We start from the raw sequence: 20,303 nt of genomic DNA, 5'->3' as shown, positions 1-20,303 counted from the left end.
AGTGGTTCAGACATTGCTGTTGAAGCATGTACTACTCTTTGACAGCTGCCTTCTCAGGAAATTCAGTGTGTGGGGGGGACTCCTGTAATGAAACACTGCAATTTTCAGTTGGTCCCAAGGTATGCTTAACTCAGATTAATATCAGCAAATACCATAGACCATTCCATTTGGTTGATTCCTGCTTTGTGGAGGAAGATGTTCAGAGGGTGTGCATGGTGTACCTGTCCATTATTGTCCTTAAATAGAAACCTATTATTGATGTGTTGACTTCAGTGCTTGACATGGGGCTGGAGGATGGACTTTTTTGTGTTGTTGTTGTTGTTGTTGTGGTCTTCAGTCCTGAGACTGGTCTGATGCAGCTCTCCATGCTACTCTATCCTGTGCAAGCTTCTTCATCTCCCAGTACCTACTGCAGCCTACATCCTTCTGAATCTGCTTAGTGTATTCATCTCTTGGTCTTCCTCTACGATTTTTACCTTCCACGCTGCCCTCCAATACTAAATTGGTGATCCCTCGATGTCTCAGAACATGTCCTACCAACTGATCCCTTCTTCTTGTCAAGTTGTGCCACAAACTCCTCTTCTCCCCAATTCTATTCAATACCTTCTCATTAGTTATGTGATCTACCCATCTAATCTTCAGCATTCTCCTGTAGCACCACATTTCAAAAGCTTCTATTCTCTTCTTGTCCAAACTATTTATCATCCACGTTTCACTTCCATACATGGCTACACTCCATACAAATACTTTCAGAAACGACTTCCTGACACTTAAATCTATACTCGATGTTAGCAAATTTCTCTTCTTCAGAAACGCATTCCTTGCCATTGCCAGTCTACATTTTATATCCTCTCTACTTTGACCATCATCAGTTATTTTGCTCCCCAAATAGCAAAACTCCTTTACCACTTTAAGTGTCTCATTTCCTAATCTAATTCCCTCAGCATCACCTGACTTAATTTGACTACATTCCATTATCCTCGTTTTGCTTTTGTTGATGTTCATCTTATATCCTCCTTTCAAGACACTGTCCATTCCGTTCAACTGCTCTTCCAAGTCCTTTGCTGTCTCTGACAGAATTACAGTGTCATCGGCGAACCTCAAAGTTTTTATTTTTTTTATGGATTTTAATGCCTACTCTGAATTTTTCTTTTGTTTCCTTTATTGCTTGCTCAATATACAGATTGAATAACATCGGGGATAGACTACAACCCTGTCTCACTCCCTTCCCAACCACTACTTCCCTTCCATGTCCCTCGACTCTTATAACTGCTATCTGGTTTCTGTACAAATTGTAAATAGCCTTTCCCTCTCTGTATTTTACCCCTGCCACCTTCAGAATTTGAAAGAGAGTGTTCCAGTCAACATTGTCAAAAGCATTCTCTAAGTCTACAAATGCTAGAAACGTAGGTTTGCCTTTCCTTAATCTTTCTTCTAAGATAAGTCATAATGTCAGTATTGCCTCACGTGTTCCAATATTTCTACGGAATCCAAACTGATCTTCCCCAATGTTGGCTTCTACCAGTTTTTCCATTCGTCTGTAAAGAATTCGTGTTAGTATTTTGCAGCTGTGACTTATTAAACTGATAGTTTGGTAATTTTCACATCTGTTAACACCTGCTTTCTTTGGGATTGGAATTATTATATTCTTCTTGAAGTCTGAGGACACTTCATCTGTCTCATACATCTTGCTCTCCAGATGCTAGAGTTTTCTCAGGACTGGCTCTCCCAAGGCCGTCAGTAGTTCTAATGCAATGTTGTCTACTCACGGTGCCTTGTTTCGGCTCAGGTCTTTCAGTGGTCTGTCAAACTCTTCACGCAGTATCGTATCTCCCATTTCCTCTTCATCTACATTCTCTTCCATTTCTATAATATTGCCCTCAAGTACATCGCCCTTGTATAGACCCTCTATATACTCCTTCCATCTTTCTGCTTTCCCTTCTCTGGTTAGAACTGAGTTTCCATCTGAGCTCTTGATATTCATACAAGTGGTTCTCTTTTCTCCAAAGGTCTCTTTAATTTTCCTGTAGGCAGTATCTATCTTACCCCTAGTGAGATAGGCCTCTACATCCTTACATTTGTCCTCTAGCCATCCCTGCTTAGCCATTTTGCACTTCCTGTCGATCTCATTTTTGAGACGTTTGTATTCCTTTTTGCCTGCTTCATTTACTGCATTTTTATATTTTCTCCTTTCATCAATTAAATTCAATATTTCTTCTCTTACCCAAGGATTTGTACTAGCCCTCGTCTTTTTACCTACTTGATCCTCTGCTGCCTTCACTTCTTCATCCCTCAGAGCTACCCATTCTTCTTCTACTGTACTTCTTTCCCCCACTGCTGTCAATTGTTCCCTTATGCTCTCCCTGAAACACTGTACAGCCTCTGGTTCTTTCAGTTTATCCAGGTCCCATCTCTTTAAATTCCCACCTTTTTGCAGTTTCTTCAATTTTAATCTGCAGTTCGGTATGCTATGATGTCACGATCAACGAAGCTTTCCAGTCCAGATACATTAGGTACACCTGTTCCACCACGTACAACAGCGACTGTTAGCCATCCATTTCCGTGGGTAAACGAATCATTGATGTCGATGCTGAAATTCAGTCTGCATCCACAAAAGACTGCAGGTCCGTCCAGTAGAGAGTGTGCAGCAACAGATTTGATGGTATTCTTTTTCTTGTCGGCGGCGGATGTGATCATTTCAGCGTCTTCAATTGTTTTATATATTGTCTGTCTTGCACGACGACTGCGCCTGTATCTTCTGTATGGCATCTTGGCAGCGTTCAATGCAGTTGCCTGTGCAGCAAAGACAGACAATATATAAAACAATTGAAGACGTTGAAATGATCACATCCGCCGCCGACAAGAAAAAGAATACAATCAAATCTGTTGCTGCACACTCTCTACTGGACGGACCTGCAGTCTTTTGTGGATGCAGACTGAATTTCAGCATCGACATCAATGATTCGTTTACCCACGGAAATGGATGGCTGACAGTCGCTGTTGTACGTGGTGGAACAGGAGTACCCAATGTATCCGGACTGGAAAGCTTTGTTGATCGGGACATCATAGCCTATCGAACATATCATATTACTGAAAATGCAAATAAAGACTTTGGCAAATCAACATATATGTCACCCAAGATGCCATACAGAAGATACAGGCGCAGTCGTCGTGCAAGACAGACAATATATAAAACAATTGAAGACGTTGAAATGATCACATCCGCCGCCGACAAGAAAAAGAATACCATCAAATCTGTTGCTGCACACTCTCTACTGGACGGACCTGCAGTCTTTTGTGGATGCAGACTGAATTTCAGCATCGACATCAATGATTCCTTTACCCACGGAAATGGATGGCTGACAGTCGCTGTTGTACGTGGTGGAACAGGTGTACCTAATGTATCTGGACTGGAAAGCTTCGTTGATCGTGACATCATAGCATACCGAACATATCATATTACTGAAAATGCAAATAAAGACTTTGGCAAATCAACATATATGTCACCCTCACCCTTTTCCTTGTATACACGTAATAGACGTAAGATATCTGTTAATGAAACTGTTTTTATATGGATTAAAGGTAAAGGTACTTGTGAATAAGTTAAATTTGTAGGTGATTGTACATTGTATTTTCACAAATAAATTGAATTGTAGCGTAGCCCAAAGATCTGTAGCGTAGCTTAAAACCTGTAAGCGTACATCACGAATCTGTCGACATAGAGTATGCAACAGCATGTTACGTCAGCTCTCTGAGCCCTTGACCTTTGACCCCGCCGATAAGGCGGCTGAAGTCCATCTTGGCAGCGCGCCAGCCGCCTGAGACTGACAAACAGCGGACGCTGCTGCTGCACAGGCAACTGCATTGAACGCTGCCAAGATGCCATACAGAAGATACAGTCGCCGTCGTCGTGCAAGACAGACAATATATAAAACAATTGAAGACGTTGAAATGATCACATCCGCCGCCGACAAGAAAAAGAATACAATCAAATCTGTTGCTGCACACTCTCTACTGGACGGACCTGCAGTCTTTTGTGGATGCAGACTGAATTTCAGCATCGACATCAATGATTCGTTCACCCACGGAAATGGATGGCTGACAGTCGCTGTTGTACGTGGTGGAACAGGAGTACCCAATGTATCCGGACTGGAAAGCTTCGTTGATCGGGACATCATAGCCTATCGAACATATCATATTACTGAAAATGCAAATTCCGTGGGTAAAGGAATCATTGATGTCGATGCTGAAATTCAGTCTGCATCCACAAAAGACTGCAGGTCCGTCCAGTAGAGAGTGTGCAGCAACAGATTTGATGGTATTCTTTTTCTTGTCGGCGGCGGATGTGATCATTTCAACGTCTTCAATTGTTTTATATATTGTCTGTCTTGCACGACGACTGCGCCTGTATCTTCTGTATGGCATCTTGGCAGCGTTCAATGCAGTTGCCTGTGCAGCAGCAGCAGCGCGAATGATCGGCTTCGCCGGCTGCGCTCGCTTTTGTGGCCGCGCAGTGCGCGTCACAGATAAGGGACTTAGAATATTTCACAGTGCCAGCAGAGCGTTATCCCGGACGCGAGCACTAGTCTCACTAGGCGCTCGCGTCCGCTGTTTGTCAGTCTCAGGCGGCTGGCGCGCTGCCAAGATGGACTTCAGCCGCCTTATCGGCGGGGTCAAAGGTCAACTATGCTATGATGTCACGATCAACAAAGCTTTCCAGTCCAGATACATTAGGTACACCTGTTCCACCACGTACAACAGCGACTGTCAGCCATCCATTTCCGTGGGTAAAGGAATCATTGATGTCGATGCTGAAATTCAGTCTGCATCCACAAAAGACTGCAGGTCCGTCCAGTAGAGAGTGTGCAGCAACAGATTTGATGGTATTCTTTTTCTTGTCGGGGGCGGATGTGATCATTTCAACGTCTTCAATTGTTTTATATATTGTCTGGAAAGCTTCGTTGATCGTGACATCATAGCATACCGAACATATCATATTACTGAAAATGCAAATAAAGACTTTGGCAAATCAACATATATGTCACCCTCACCCTTTTCCTTGTATACACGTAATAGACGTAAGATATCTGTTAATGAAACTGTTTTTATATGGATTAAAGGTAAAGGTACTTGTGAATATGTTAAATTTGTAGGTGATTGTACATTGTATTTTCACAAATAAATTGAATTGTAGCGTAGCCCAAAGATCTGTAGCGTAGCTTAAAACCTGTAAGCGTACATCACGAATCTGTCGACATAGAGTATGCAACAGCATGTTACGTCAGCTCTCTGAGCGCTTGACCTTTGACCCCGCCGATAAGGCGGCTGAAGTCCATCTTGGCAGCGCGCCAGCCGCCTGAGACTGACACATCCGCCGCCAACAAGAAAAAGAATACCATCAAATCTGTTGCTGCACACTCTCTACTGGACGGACCTGCAGTCTTTTGTGGATGCAGACTGAATTTCAGCATCGACATCAATGATTCCTTTACCCACGGAAATGGATGGCTGACAGTCGCTGTTGTACGTGGTGGAACAGGTGTACCTAATGTATCTGGACTGGAAAGCTTCGTTGATCGTGACATCATAGCATACCGAACATATCATATTACTGAAAATGCATATAAAGACTTTGGCAAATCAACATATATGTCACCCTCACCCTTTTCCTTGTATACACGTAATAGACGTAAGATATCTGTTAATGAAACTGTTTTTATATGGATTAAAGGTAAAGGTACTTGTGAATAAGTTAAATTTGTAGGTGATTGTACATTGTATTTTCACAAATAAATTGAATTGTAGCGTAGCCCAAAGATCTGTAGCGTAGCTTAAAACCTGTAAGCGTACATCACGAATCTGTCGACATAGAGTATGCAACAGCATGTTACGTCAGCTCTCTGAGCGCTTGACCTTTGACCCCGCCGATATCTTTGTTGTTCAATATTGTCGTACATTGTTACTGCAATTGTTTCTTATTGGGTATTCTTACTATTATATGACATAAGTATTGAATGGCAGTGTTAGTTTTTGGAAATTTGAATTTTCGATTTTTGACGTTATCCCGGACGGGCGTACTAGTCATACTAGGTACGCCCGCCGGCTGTTGGCAATGTTAGAGTATATATGTATGACGTCATATATGTCACCCTCACCCTTTTCCTTGTATACACGTAATAGACGTAAGATATCTGTTAATGAAACTGTTTTTATATGGATTAAAGGGAAAGGTACTTGTGAATATGTTAAATTTGTGGTCAGAGTCCACATCTGCCCCTGGAAATGTCTTACAATTTAAAAACTGGTTCCTAAATCTCTGTCTTACCTTATATAATCTATCTGATACCTTTTAGTATCTCCGGCATTCTTCCATGTATACAACCTTCTTTTATGATTCTTGAACCAAGTGTTAGCTATGATTAAGTTATGCTCTGTGCCAAATTTCTACCATACGGCTTCCTATTTCATTTCTTACCCCCAGTCCTTATTCACCTACTATGTGTCCTTCTCTCCCTTTTCCTACACTCGAATTCCAGTCACCCATGACTATTAAATTTTCGTCTCCCTTCACTATCTGAATAATTTCTTTTATTTCATCATACATTTCATCAATTTCTTCATCATCTGCAGAGCTAGTTGGCATATAAACTTGTACTGCTGTAGTAGGCGTGGGCTTCATGTCTATCTTGGCCACAATAATGCGTTCACTATGCTGTTTGTAGTAACTTACCCACACGCCTATTTTTTTATTCATTAATAAACCTACTCCTGCATTACCTCTATTTGATTTTGTATTTAGAAACCTGTATTCACCTGACCAAAAGTCTTGTTCCTCCTGCCACCAAACTTCACTAATTCTCACTATATCTAACTTTAACCTATCCATTTCCCTTTTTAAATTTTCTAACCTACCTGCTCGATTAAGGGATCTGACATTCCACGCTCCAACCCGTAGAATGCCAGTTTTCTTTCTCCTGATAACAACGTCCTCTTGAGTAGTCCCCGGCCGGACATCCGAATGGGGGACTATTTTACCTCCGGAATATTTTACCCAAGAGGACACCATCATCATTTAACCATACAGTAAAGCTGCATGCCCTCGGGAAAAATTACGGTTGTAGTCTCCCCTTGCTTTCAGCCGTTCGCAGTAGCAGCACAGCAAGGCCGTTTTGGTTATTGTTACAAGGCCAGATCAGTCAACTGACTGTTGCCCCTGCAACTACTGAAAAGGCTGCTTCCCCTCTTCAGGTACCACACGTTTGTCTGGCCCCTCAACAGATACCCCTCCGTTGTGGTTGCACCTTCGGTACGGCCATCTGTATCACTGAGGCACGCAAGCCTCCCCACCAACGGCAAGGTCCATGGTTCATTTTGTAGCAATGTTAATTATGAGCTGCTGTTAGGGGCATGACATGCATAAAAAGAGCTGTCAGGACCATCACATCAGGCAAAAGACTGGAGCACTGCAAGCCTGTAGTCACCCTGTTGTGTATTATGACCGTTTTCAGCCTTTATGTGTTTGATGCCTCTCATCAATGCAAAGAAAACCAAGGGGCCCTCACTATAAGCCAAGAAATGCACAATTATGAAGCCCACAACAAGAGGACCATAGACATACCAACCTCTCAACTGCCTGGAGCAAAAGACAGCTTTCCAATTATCCATAAAAATGTTCAATGCACTGCCTCAAGAAATGCAATGTCTGCCTCAAGCGATATACAAAAAGAAAATTTACAGGACTTGAAAAAGCAACCATTATACTCTGTTGGGGAATTCTGGAATAGTGACTAACATTACTGAACAAAATAATATTGTTTTCATCTGTTATATATTCTTTTTGTGAAAAATATTCTTCATATATCATATGAAAAATTTTAAACAATTTATATTTAATATGGTAAATAGTGTAACTTAAATGACACCTCTCCAGCCATGAGAACTCAAATCTAATAATAAAGTAAAATAATGTCCAGATACTCTCAGCCATCAAGAATGATAAGTAGCTGGCATCCTTATATGATACTGTCCCAAAACAAGACTGACCCTCCTCCCAGCTGAGTCTGTATATTGCTACCTGACAATATCCTCAGCCTTATTCTAAGACCAGCATGCATTAGAAAATCCTGCTCTTGTCAGTGAAGTGAATTTGATAGATTGATCCAAGTTCCATCTCAGGTGCTCCCTCACCCACCTTCTTCACACACTATGGTATGGGAGGAGGGTTTGTTCTGTTGTTTGTAATGGATGCCTTGTGGCTAAATTAATCACATGGAGATACTTGCATGCACTGTGGATCGACATAGCTCTCCCAGTTGTCACCAAAAAGGCTGTGCACAACTCTGATGTATTCACCTTGGGGCACCTAAAAGCCATAATTTCTAGTTAGCATTCTGGAGAATACTCAGTATTGTAGAACACTTAGTATAATGTCGTTTATTGAAACTGAACTACTCTTCTGGAACAATCACTATATACACACAAAAACAAATAACTTGTAGACGACCATTCATCAAGAGCGTTGATGAGGTCCATCGGAGCTGGTCCTAGCTCAGCGAGGAACTGGCTGTACTGCTGCAGCACTGGCCTTATAAAGCCGGCGGAGTACTCCAACTTTCTCTGTATCTGTGAGGCGACCTCTGCAGAAAAAGGTTCTCATTAGTCTCTAGCAAGTTCTGTTTGTTTTGAAGAATTGTTTTCCTTTTGGTTGTGCCTGCAAGTGCTTGTGTATGTTATATGGTACACAGGGGTGTCTTGAGTGTAGTCTGCCTGGCAGGGGCCATCTGTGGCAGATGTAACATACCTCCCTTCCAGGGAGGGAGCTGCGCGAAATATCGATAGCTGATATGTCGTGGAGATCTGCGGCTGCGGCTCCCTGGAGGAGGCTGTGAAGGCTGCCTCTTGGAGAATATGGTGCTGTACATCCTGCGATGCGGGCTGACCTGTGTACTGGTTGTGATGGCAGCATGGGTGGGACCAGTGGCATTGGTTCGTCTTCATTGGTGGCCATCGGCCGGTGGGGAGGCACTGGAGAGGGGCCGGGCAGCTGGTCCGTCGGCTGCGGCTGCTGTGTTTGTGGTGCTGGTGGCGGTGACTGATGCCCTGAAACGTCACCCATGCAATCAGTATATGGCATTAGTGAAGGGGTCTGTGTAGGTGGTCCGGAATGGGTTGTAGAGGTGGCGATGGTCCGTGTCGTTGGTTGCGGTGCAGGTGTCTCAGGGTAGCGAGGACACAATTGATTTCGATGACGATGGACGATGTGGCCATCCAAGATAACATCAAAAAATTGGCGACACTTGGAGCGCTCTATGACGGTGGGCAGCCAACCTGCTTTAGTGCCAAAACCTCGGGTCCAGACTAAGGAGCCGGGGAAGAACCGGGACTGCCCAGGAGGCACTGTAATTCTTAGAGAGGGGAAGAGAATATGTAGGAGGGTCCTGGGTTGGTGGCCGTGGAGTGCTTCTGCTGGGCTTTTGTCCTCTATCGGAGTGGCTCGATCGGAACTGAGGAATAGCATCAGAGCATCTTCAAGGGAGTGGTCTTTGGTATATTTGAGCATTTGGGTCTGGAAAGTTCTGACCAGGGTTTCCGCTTCCCCATTGGATTGGGGATGGAAGGGCAGGGTGAGAAGTTGTTGGATGCCGTTGTCGGTGCAAAAGGAGAGGAATTCCTGGCTTCGAAATTGTGGTCCATTGTCCGTGACTGTGGCTTTTGGTAATCCTTCCAAGGAAAATATTTTTGCGAGGGCTGATAAGGTAACAGCCGGCCGGAGTGGTCGAGCGGTTCCAGGCACTTCAGTCTGGAACCGCGCGACCGCTATGGTCGCAGGTTCGAATCCTGCCTCGGGCATGGATGTGTGTGTCGTCTTCAGGTTAGTTAGGTTTAAGTAGTTCTAAGCTCTAGGGGACTGATGACCTCAGATGTTAAGTCCCATAGTGCTCAGAGCCATTTGAACCATTTTTTTGATAAGGTAACGTGCGTGGTGATTCCTGAACACTGAACGATGTATGGGAAATGGGAAAATGCATCAGTGACTAGGAGGCATTGGTGGCCCAAAAATGGTCCCGCGAAGTCAAGGTGGATGCCTTCCCAGGGACCGTTCGGCATAGGCCAGGGAAGGAATTTTTGGGGGTGAAGGGGCAATTGTTGGGCACTGACGGTACAGCGCTGCGCCATCTCTGTGATGTCAGACGTGAGGTATTTGGTGCGAACGATCCCCCAGTGCCCTTAGTGACGAATGTGGAGGATGGTTGGCTGCAGGGATCTTGGAACGATGACCCTCGGTTCTGCTGAATCTAAGCGAAGGAGGACTCCATCCACCACCAAAAGCTGGTGTCAGATAGAATAGCACAACCGGAGGTGGTGTTTATCCTGAGGAGGCGGCGAGGATGGGCAGCCATGGAGAATGCGGTGTTGGACGACTCGGAGGAGGGAATCTTCTGCGGTGGCTGCAGCTACTTTGACAGCTGTAACGGGAAATGCCTTCAGGGCCTCTTGGACATCATCATCAATCTGAAAAACGAGGAGGTCCAACTGGTCAAAAGCAGGGTGCGGACCTTGTGGTAGACGCGACAAGGCGTCTGCGTTGGCGTGCTGGGAGGTGATACGGACATGCATGGTGTAGTGAAATTGGGATAAGAACAACGCCCAATGCTGGAGACGTAGGGATGTTTTGGTCAGTAATCACGCGGAAGGCACAAATAAAGAGAGAAGTGGTTTGTGGTCAGTAATAATGTGAAAGGACTTGCAATAGAGAAAGGGATAGAACTTGGAACAGGCAAAAACCATGGCAAGTGCTTCTTTCTCGATTTGGGAATATTTGATTTGTGCTGTGGAGAGAGCTTTTGAGATGTATGCTATGGGGCGCTCTGTCCCATCCATCAATTTGTGAGACAGGACGGCTCCCACACTATACTCAGAGGCATCCGTAGCAAGTATCAGAGGAAGATTTGGATCATAAGGCATGAGACATGAAGTGGATTGGAGCTGCTGTTTGAGGGTATGGAAGGTGGTCTCTCAGACTGGGGTCCAACAGAATGGGACATTTTTGCGGCAGAGGTGGTACAGGGGTGCTGCCACTTGAGCTGCAGAAGGAACAAATTTCCTGTAATACGAAATTTTGCCCAAGAAGGATTTCAACTGATGAAGGTCCCGGGGATGGGGCAGGTTGTTAATGGTGTCGATATGAGAGAAAGATGGAGAAATACCATTGTGGTAAATGATGTGACCCAGATAGGAAAAAGATTGTTGGAAAAATGAACATTTAGAAATATTATGTTTCAGACGTGCAGTTCGAAGGCAGAGGAAGAGGATGCGGAGGTTGGCTATGTGCTCTTCAGAGGAGGACCCCGTGACGACTATGTCGTCTGGTAATTTATACAGGTCGGGATATCAGTGAGAAGTTGTTCGAGGTATCTTTGCAAGATTGTAGGAGCACTGGCTAAACCGAACATGAGTCGGTTTAGTTGGAAGAGGCCGAAAGGAGTATTTATAACAGTGTATCGTTGGGAATAAAGATCAAGAGAAATTTGGAGATATGCTTCTGCTAGGTCGATTTTGGTAAAGTAGGAGCCCCCTGCCAATTTGCGAAAAAGATCTTCCGGTCGTGGAAGGGGATAGTCGTCAACGAGAAGCTGTGGGTTGACTGTAGTCTTAAAGTCACCGCAGAGGCGAAGGCGGCGGCCTGGCTTCTGCACGATGACTAAAAGCGTGGAAGACAAGCTGAACCGCACGGGCTGGAGAACCCAGTCATCGTGAAGATGTTGGAGTTCTTCTTTGAGCGGCTGTTGTAGTGCCACTGGTACCTGACATGCCTGGAAGAAGCAGGGCTGGGCAGCGGGATGGAGTTGGAGCGAGGCCTCAAAGTCCTTGGCACAGCCTATGCCTGGTGAAAACAGGTCCTGCAATTCATTACAGAGTGCGTCAACTTCAGGAAAAGGAACGTGGTGAGACACTAGGTGAACATAATCCACAATGGAAAATCCGAATAAGCGGAAGGCGTCCAGTCCAAATAAGTCTGCTGTGGAGGAATTGTTGACAACCAGAAACGTGACTGGATGGTGAACCGATTTGTACTTGACTTGAGCCGTGAATTGTCCTAGGAGAGCTATCTCTTGCTTATTGTACACCAGTAGGTGCTTAGGGGCTGGAGAGAGGGGTGGTGAACCAATGTTGGCATATGAAGTGTAATTAATCAATGATACTGCCGCGCCTGTGTCCACTTGTAGACGCAGAGGCTTGTCATTGATAGTGATGTCTATAAAAATTTTTAATGTCGAGGAGTTGTCTACCTTGTTGACATCTATTGGGGTGTTGTTCAAGCCGTCTGGATATGGCCTGGGCTGGCGGTTGCTGGAGGTGGTTGTTTTTGCACGACAAACAGATGCTAAATGGCCTTCCCTGCCGCAGTGTGTGCATTGCGCCCAGCAGTCTGGGCAATCTTCTCTATCATGTGTTGAATAGCAGGTGGGGCAGGAAGGCAGGCGGAGACGATCCCCACGACGATGTTGCTGGTTGTGTTCCTGCAGTGGCTTCTGGCTCCAGCTGGGATGGTGCAACTCGGCGTCTTGTTGTGGAGGCGGTCTCCGACCGCGTCGGTCCTGGATTGCTGCGACAGCTTTGGTGTCTGTCATGGCATTGTCACAGATTGCTGCTACATTTTCCCTGGATTCCAGTCGATGATCAGCAGCTGTAGAAATTTCGAACTTACAGCCTAATTCTATGACCTGCTCAAGGGACGAGTCTTCTACTTGAGGGCGTCATGGTGGAAAGCAGCGTCTGGCGCTGCCTGTATCAAGTGGTCACGCCCCATGTCATCAGCGTATGATTCCTTGGAAAGATGTGTGTGAAACTTACAGTTGCTGCTGAGACCTCGCATCTCGGCAGCCCACTGGTGATAGGTCTGCTCAGGTGTCTTCCGGCATTGGTAGGACTCAACGCGGGCTGCGAGCACATGATATTGGCATTTGTAGTAGGCATTTAACATCGCACAGATGGCGGTGAAGGTGAGGGAGTCAGGGTCCAGTGGCTGTAGTTTCGTGAGCAGGACCTACATCTTCAATTGGTTCCATGACAAGAAAAAAGCGCACTGCCTGTCTTCTTGGGTGACTTGATGAATCGTGAAGTGTTGCCGGATACGTCGTTCATATGTTTCCCATTCTCCAACTTCATCGTTGAGTGCTTGGAATGGTGGTGGCGTCACATGGTGGTGGAGGCTTCAGATTTCGGTGATCAGTTGTGTCTGAGTTTCCAAAAACTGGTGCAGAAGTCCTTGAAAGAAATGTTGCCATTCTGTAGGTGTTGCTGTCATAACCATGATGTTCGTTGGTTCGTTCCACTATACTCGTCGCCACTGGAGAATACTCAGCATTGTAGAACACTCAGTATAATGTCGTTTATTGAAACTGAACTGCTCTTCTCGAACAATCACTATGTACACACAAAAGCAAGTAACTTGTAGAAGACCATTTATCAAGAGCATCGGTGAGGTCTGTCAGAGCTGGTCCTAGCTCGGCGAGGAACTGGCTGTACTGCTGCAGCGCTGGCCTTATAAAGCCGGCAGAGTACTCCAACTTTCCCTGTATCTGTGAGGTGACCTCTGCAGAAAAAGGTTCGCATTAGTCTCTAGCAAGTTCTGTTTGTTTTGAAGAATTGTTTTCCTTGTGGTTCCGCCTGCAAGTGCTTGTGTATGTTATATGGTACACAGGGGTGTACGATATAGTCTGCCTGGCAGGGACCGTCTGTGGCAGACGTAACACATTCATCATCTGGTGTTGTAGACTGTAAATGACCACTTTGAGACAGATATATTTTGTGTCTCATGATAGGAACTAGATGTCTGAACAACTTTGCTATGGTCAGTAAATTTTTTCTCGGTTTGTGATCACATTGTCAGTATGTAAAACTACCAATGTTTCGGTCACTGTTGCAAATGACCTCCTTCCGGTTGTTTGTAAACAAAAACACCTTGAAGAACATTGACCAAAACGTTGGTAGTTTTACATACTGACAATGCTGTCACAAACCCAGTAAAATTTGGACTGTGACAATAGCCACAAAAGCCTACATTTATATTTGACTTTGCTATGGTGTAAGCCAATCTGGTAAGCAACTTTGGAAACTGAAGACCTTCCTGCAGTAAAGTAACAATTTATGTATGGTCTGAGCTTGAAGTTACCATTCACAAACTGAGCAGTAAACACAGGCAACATTTCTCAGTTCACAACTGGATAATTTGGCCCGCAGCTTGCTCTGATAAAATGTCCTGAAAATTAAGATCCACATTTACCTTCACTACCCATGTGGCTGTATGTAATGATTTGCTATAGTCAAAAAAGTTTTAAAAATTAGCATCTGAAAAAAAAGAAAAAAGAAAAAAAACCACAAGTTGTGCAAGTCATGAGAGTGACATAATACTTTTATTGTGCAGTTCATGACTAAAAGAAGAGATCAGTTTCTTGGACCTACCTTGAGACATCAAGTAATTGTCAGTCTGGTAATGGGTAGAAGTGTGGAGGGATAATAATTGTATAGACAGATCAAAATATGTTACAAATGTAATGATTTTTAATGCAAATTTTGTGTGTTTTGTATGCCTGTCACTTGTCTTATTGGGTCAGGTTCTTCAATATGGGGATTTTCTGTAAAATGACAAAACTGTTTTGCTCTAGACACAGTTGTAACCCATAATGCAGACAGCATGGTCCTCCTGTTAATTATCTTTTCAGTTTGTAGCATTGATTTTTTTTTTTTTACTTTTGTGAAATATTCAAAATATTTTATCTCATAACTATTTGCACAGAGCTTCACACTTACATTGCATGTTTTTATATATGAGTTGTTTTAACAGGAGTTGTCACGACATAATTATGTGACTCCCACTAATTATTTGGAGCTTCTGTCAAGTTTTCAGCGACTATATGGTACCAAAAGAGGAGAATTGGCAAATGGCATTAAGCGGCTTCAAACAGGTTTGCTCATTAATCTGATTATTTTAATCATTTTATACCTAAGGTTCTTATCATTTTATTCATACTCTGTGTTTTAAAATTTTGCAATTTGCACACTGTTATGCAATTGTGTGTTAGTGAATAAAAGTCTATTACCACTATTGACATGTATGAATATAACTACCAAAATTCTGATGGTTTCCATAGGGCTTGACAAGCTTCTGAGCACTGCTGAAGAAGTGAAGCAACTTCAAATAGAGCTAACAGCAATGAGACCAGCACTTGAAGTAGCTGCCAAAGAGGCTGCAAAGATGCTGGAGAAAATAGCTGAAGACACTGTGAGTACTAAAGCGCAAAGTATATCTTTTCAGTCGATTTTATTAGTTGGAACGTGACATTGCAGTGCTTGCAAACAGTATGCACCTCTGCTTAAAGCAATCAACTAGTGAAATTCTAGCTATATAATGGGAGCAGGCACTGTGACTTATGCATATTTTCTGCAGTGATATAGACAACAGCAGATGAGAATTAGAAAGATTCCTTTACAAAGTTCATTTCTCAGTCTCCACTGTCCCTTAATGTCAAGTTTTATTTTAATGTAACATAAAACAACATAAACAAATGAACAAAGTTGCTGCTCACACATAAATAAAATTTGTCTTATAACCCATGTAAAAAAGTGTCAAATGTGAAGTAAGTGACATGTATAGACATTTTTGCTGTATTATTTATCATAAGTGTTTAAATATATACTCTGGAAGCAGTTTCTGTGCTAATGTGCGTTTTGGATTATTGCACATCCATAAAAAATTGTCCCAAACAGGGATCTGAGGAATACATTGTGTAAATGAATGAATGTACTTATTGTTACCATCATTGATTGCATTAAGATTTTGTACTTGCTCTTGGCAATTTGAGTAAATATGTTGGCAAGCAGACAGGGGAAAGCTGAAATGAGCAAAGAGTATATGGATGGTCTGAACAAGGCAGATGTACTTGAAGGCAGTATCATAGAAATGGAAGAGGATGTAGCTGATGATACTATGAGAAGAATTTGACAGAGCACTAAAAGACCTGAGTTGAATTCCGAAGAAAGCAGGTGTGACAGCTGTGAATATTACCAAATAATCAGTTTAATAAGTCATGGTTGCAAAATACTAACATGAATTCTGTACAGAAGAAGAGAAAAACTGGTAAAAGCAGACCTCAGGGAAGGTCAGTTTGGATGTTTGAAAAAAAAAAGGAACACATGAGACAGTACTGACCCTACAATTTCTCTTGGAAGAGAGGTTAAGGAGAGGCAAACCTAAGAGAATAGCATTTATAGACTTAGAGAAAACTATTGACAGTGTTGTCTGTAACACTTTCTTTGAAGTTCTGAAGGTAGCAGGGGTAAAATACAGGGAGGGAAAGAAATTTTTAACTAATATGGAAACCAGATGGCAGTTGCAAGAGTCAAAGGGCATGAGAGGGAAGTAGTGGATGAGAAGGGAGTGAGGCAGGGATGTAGACTATCCTTGATGTTATTCAATCTGTACATTGAGTAAAGGAAACCAAGGAAAAATTTGTCATGGGATTTGGGGGAGAACAGATAAAAACTTTGAGGTTTTCTGGTCACATTATAATTCTGTTGGCAAAGGATTTGGGAGAGCAGTTGAATGGAATGGACATTTTCTTGAAAGGAGGATATAAGATGAACATCAACAACAGCAAAACAAGGATAATGGAATGGAGCCGAACTAAATTGGGTGATGCTGAGGGAATTAGATTAGGAAATGAGACACTTAAAGTAGTAAACGAGTTTTGCTATTTGGGCAGCAAAATACCTGATGTTGGCCGAAGTAGAGAGGATATAAAACATAGACTGACAATAGCAAGAAAAAACTGAAGAAGGGAAATTTGTTAACATCGAATGTAGATTTAAGTGTTAGGAAGTCCTTCCTGAAAGTTTTTGTATGAAGTGTAGCTATATGTAGCATTGAAACATGTAAATTAGAGAGATTTAGACAAGAAGAGAACAGAAGCATTTGAAATGCAGTGCTACAGAAGAAATCTGAAAATTAGCTGATTAGATCAAATGACTAATGAAAAGGTACTGAATAGAATTGGAGAGGAAAAAAATGTGGCACAACCTGACTAGAAGAAGGGATCAGTTGATAGGACACATTCTGAGACATCGAGGGATAGTAAATTTAGTATTTTTTTTTTTGGGGAGGGGGGGGCGGGGAGGGGGGGGGGGGGATCTAACCAGAATCAAAAGGATGTAAGTTTCAATAGTTGTTCGGAGATGAAGAGTAGTGTGGAGATCTGCATCAAACCAGTCTTTGGACTGAAGATGTTGTTGAGACATGTAGTATATGTTGTGAAAGGAGGAGGCTAATGAATGCAATCAATTTCTTCCTTTATAAATAAAGAATCTTCAAAATCTCATAAGTTGGTGTGCTTTCTTTAGCTTTGCATCTACATCCATTCTCCACTAACCACTATTAAGTGTATGTCAGAAGCTACTACCTGTTGTACACATATTTGGTTGTTTTCCTGTTTCATTTGTGAATGGAGCATGAGAAGAAGGGGTGCATAATGTTATGAGAAGTCTAATCTTTTATTCAAACTCAGGGAGCAGGCTATTGTAGGATAGTCATCATCTGCCTTCAGTCATCTGCCAGTTTAGGTTTTCCAGCATTTCTGTGACATTCTCCTAAGAAAAAATTAACTGAAGTCTATGACGTGCTTTACTTATGACCAAATGTATTTGATTATTCCATTTCATATCTCAGCAAATTGTCACAGCCAGGTATTTGTATTAGTGGACTGATTCCAATGTGAGTCATTGATATTGTAGTCATGGGATACTACTTTCCTGTTTTTTCTTTGTGTGTGTGTGTGTGTGTGTGTGAGTGAGTGTGAGTAGTAATAGTACTGAGTGGTTATAAGTAAACTTTCACTACTTGAGTCAGTGTAGACAGAAAACTGCTTACTCTATGGATACCTAACTTCATAGGCATGATGTTCAAACTGTGTTTTGCATGATTTGCATTGTTAGTAGTGTTAGTGCCATGACTTACCATTGGACGCTGCTGGTGGAATGATGATATATCTGGTTAAAATCAATGTGCATCACAGCTGCATTCAGTCATTATGGGTGTGGATAAGGTGAGCAGGCCTTTAATTGTAAAACTGTTTTATCAAAACAGCAGCAATAGTGTTAGTGCTCTTTGCAAATATCGAAGGTGTGGTCACAAAGATCACCAGATTTGAACCCTTGTGATTTCTGCCTGTGGAGTTGCCTAAAGGATGTGGTTTATTAATAGCATGCTAACACACATTGGAAGTTGAAGATGAGTGTAATGGGGAAGGTCACTAGCATCCCACTTTCCCACTTGAGAAGTTTTTGGCAACAGTAAAGCAATCTCTAGTGCAGTTCCAGGCTGTCATGGATGCTGATGGTCATCACACTGAGGAACATTTTTAATCTGGAACCTACACAATTAACAAACATTACCCTCTCACATGGATATTAAAATGTGTTTCTTTCAGTGGTTTATTCATTACTTCTGTTATGAATATCCTTACAAATGGTTCCACAAAGTTTTATTGCCCTACAAACATTCATTTTCCATGAGGGCTCTTTCAAGTTGTCAGTCTTTACATCCCTTTGATACGTTAAGATATCACTGATATCTGAGGTTGCTATTAACACTGTGTGCCAAGTCATTAATGTACCACATGAACAGCAGTCTCCCAATTCATTTCCTTAAGCCAAATCTGAAGATACAGCTAGATCTACTGACAATTGTGCATAATAGGTAACACGCTGCACCCTCTCTACCAAGAAATCGTCAGTCCAGTGACAAATATGTTTAGTAACCATTAGTATGGTAGCAAGTCATAGGGTTTTCAGAAGTCAGTAAATACTGTTCCACTTGATTGACTTGAGCCATTGCTTTCACAATGTTACGTGAAAAAGTATGAGTTGGTTTTTAAAGGGCTAATGTTTTTACTGTTTGACATGGAAATTCAAGTTCTCATTAAATTTGACAAAAGATGGATGTCAATAATTTGGATGATAGTTTTGTGATCAGTTCTGCTACTCTTCTTTTTAGGCAAATGTGACCTGTGCTTTCATCAATGTGCAATTTTCTGTTTGAGGAATGTTTTGCATATTATGATCAATAATTAAACTCATCCATAAAATCTCTCTAGGATTTCTTCACTTTTAGAAGTTTCAGCTGTTACTGTCTCTCAAACTAATATCTATATCACTTTTCTTTGCTGTATTCCAAGAATTAAAATGAGGAAGTGCTTCTGGATACTCCATTGTGAAGGAACACATGAAGGTGGAATACAGTAGTGCTTTTTCAATGCAACTTTCACTTTTAGCTCCCATATTATCCCTCAGTGTCTGGCCACTAACTTTGGTGTCTGGTTAACCAGAATTTCTTCAGGTTTTGTCAATAAGTTTCCACTACAGAATTTTTTAAGGCTTCACATGTTACCGTTTTGACATCCAAAAACATTTAATTTAGCATTTCAGTTTGTGTAGTGCTGTGGTTTGTTTTACACCCAATGTGCGATAGTCAATGCTTGTGCGGTAATTTGTATAGAGAGCCAGTATACTATGGATGATTTCCTCCCATAACTAACTTTATAACTGGGTACCCACCTAAGCAGTGCTTGGTTAACTACTCTTGTAAATTTTAGCCACAGTTCCTTACAAGCTCCTGCTCAGATTTTATGCTTCCAATATTTCATACCACATAAACTCATTGCTTTTTGTTTGACACTAAAAAAGCAGTGTCATATCATTTGTGTTTATTTTTTAAGGCACTGGGACATGTTTCATTTATTTACAGGCAGTAGCAGAGGAAACAAAGATAGTTGTTCAAAAGGAAGAACAGGCAGCAGCTGTTAAAGCTGAGGAAACACAGGCCATTGCAGATGATGCACAGCGTGATCTTGGTGGGTGTGGTATTATTTGTTTTATTTTAATTATTAGCTATCTTACTTAGATACCAATTCTAGAGGTATAAGTGATATAACATGGGCATTGATATTTCCATTAACTTATTTAACATTGTAAGTGGTGATCATAAAGGAAAGTCCCAACTCATAAATGTGAGACAGATATTTTAATCTTCTTCTAGACTCTGTTTAAGTAACAGCACATTAGATAACTTGTTGCAGTGGTATTGTGTTTGGAAAAATGCCTAACTCTGCCAGTGTACACTGGGCCCTCAGGGAATTTCCAAATGCTAAATGAAACCCTGTTTTATATTCTTAATGCTGTGCAATGTGTCCGCATGCTTAGCTGAGTGGTAATGTGCTTGCCTCCCATGCAGAGGGCCCGGTTTCGAT

The 20,303-nt window shown here is 42.3% G+C and overlaps 1 protein-coding gene across 1 annotated transcript in view; it reads left to right on the top strand.

Moving 5' to 3' along the window:
* LOC124803257 (dynein axonemal heavy chain 1-like) overlaps positions 1-20,303 on the top strand; it is an 866,140-nt gene that overhangs the window by 583,364 nt on the left and 262,473 nt on the right. Inside the window, exons 34-36 of the mRNA XM_047264440.1 lie at positions 14,849-14,969; positions 15,156-15,286; positions 19,802-19,907. Of these exons, the coding sequence (XP_047120396.1) occupies positions 14,849-14,969; positions 15,156-15,286; positions 19,802-19,907 (358 nt within the window). The remainder of the gene's footprint in view (positions 1-14,848; positions 14,970-15,155; positions 15,287-19,801; positions 19,908-20,303) is intronic.

This window comes from Schistocerca piceifrons, chromosome 6, assembly GCF_021461385.2.
Source record: "Schistocerca piceifrons isolate TAMUIC-IGC-003096 chromosome 6, iqSchPice1.1, whole genome shotgun sequence".
Taxonomy (NCBI): Eukaryota; Metazoa; Arthropoda; class Insecta; order Orthoptera; family Acrididae; genus Schistocerca; species Schistocerca piceifrons.
This window is presented reverse-complemented; position numbering and strand designations above follow the sequence as displayed.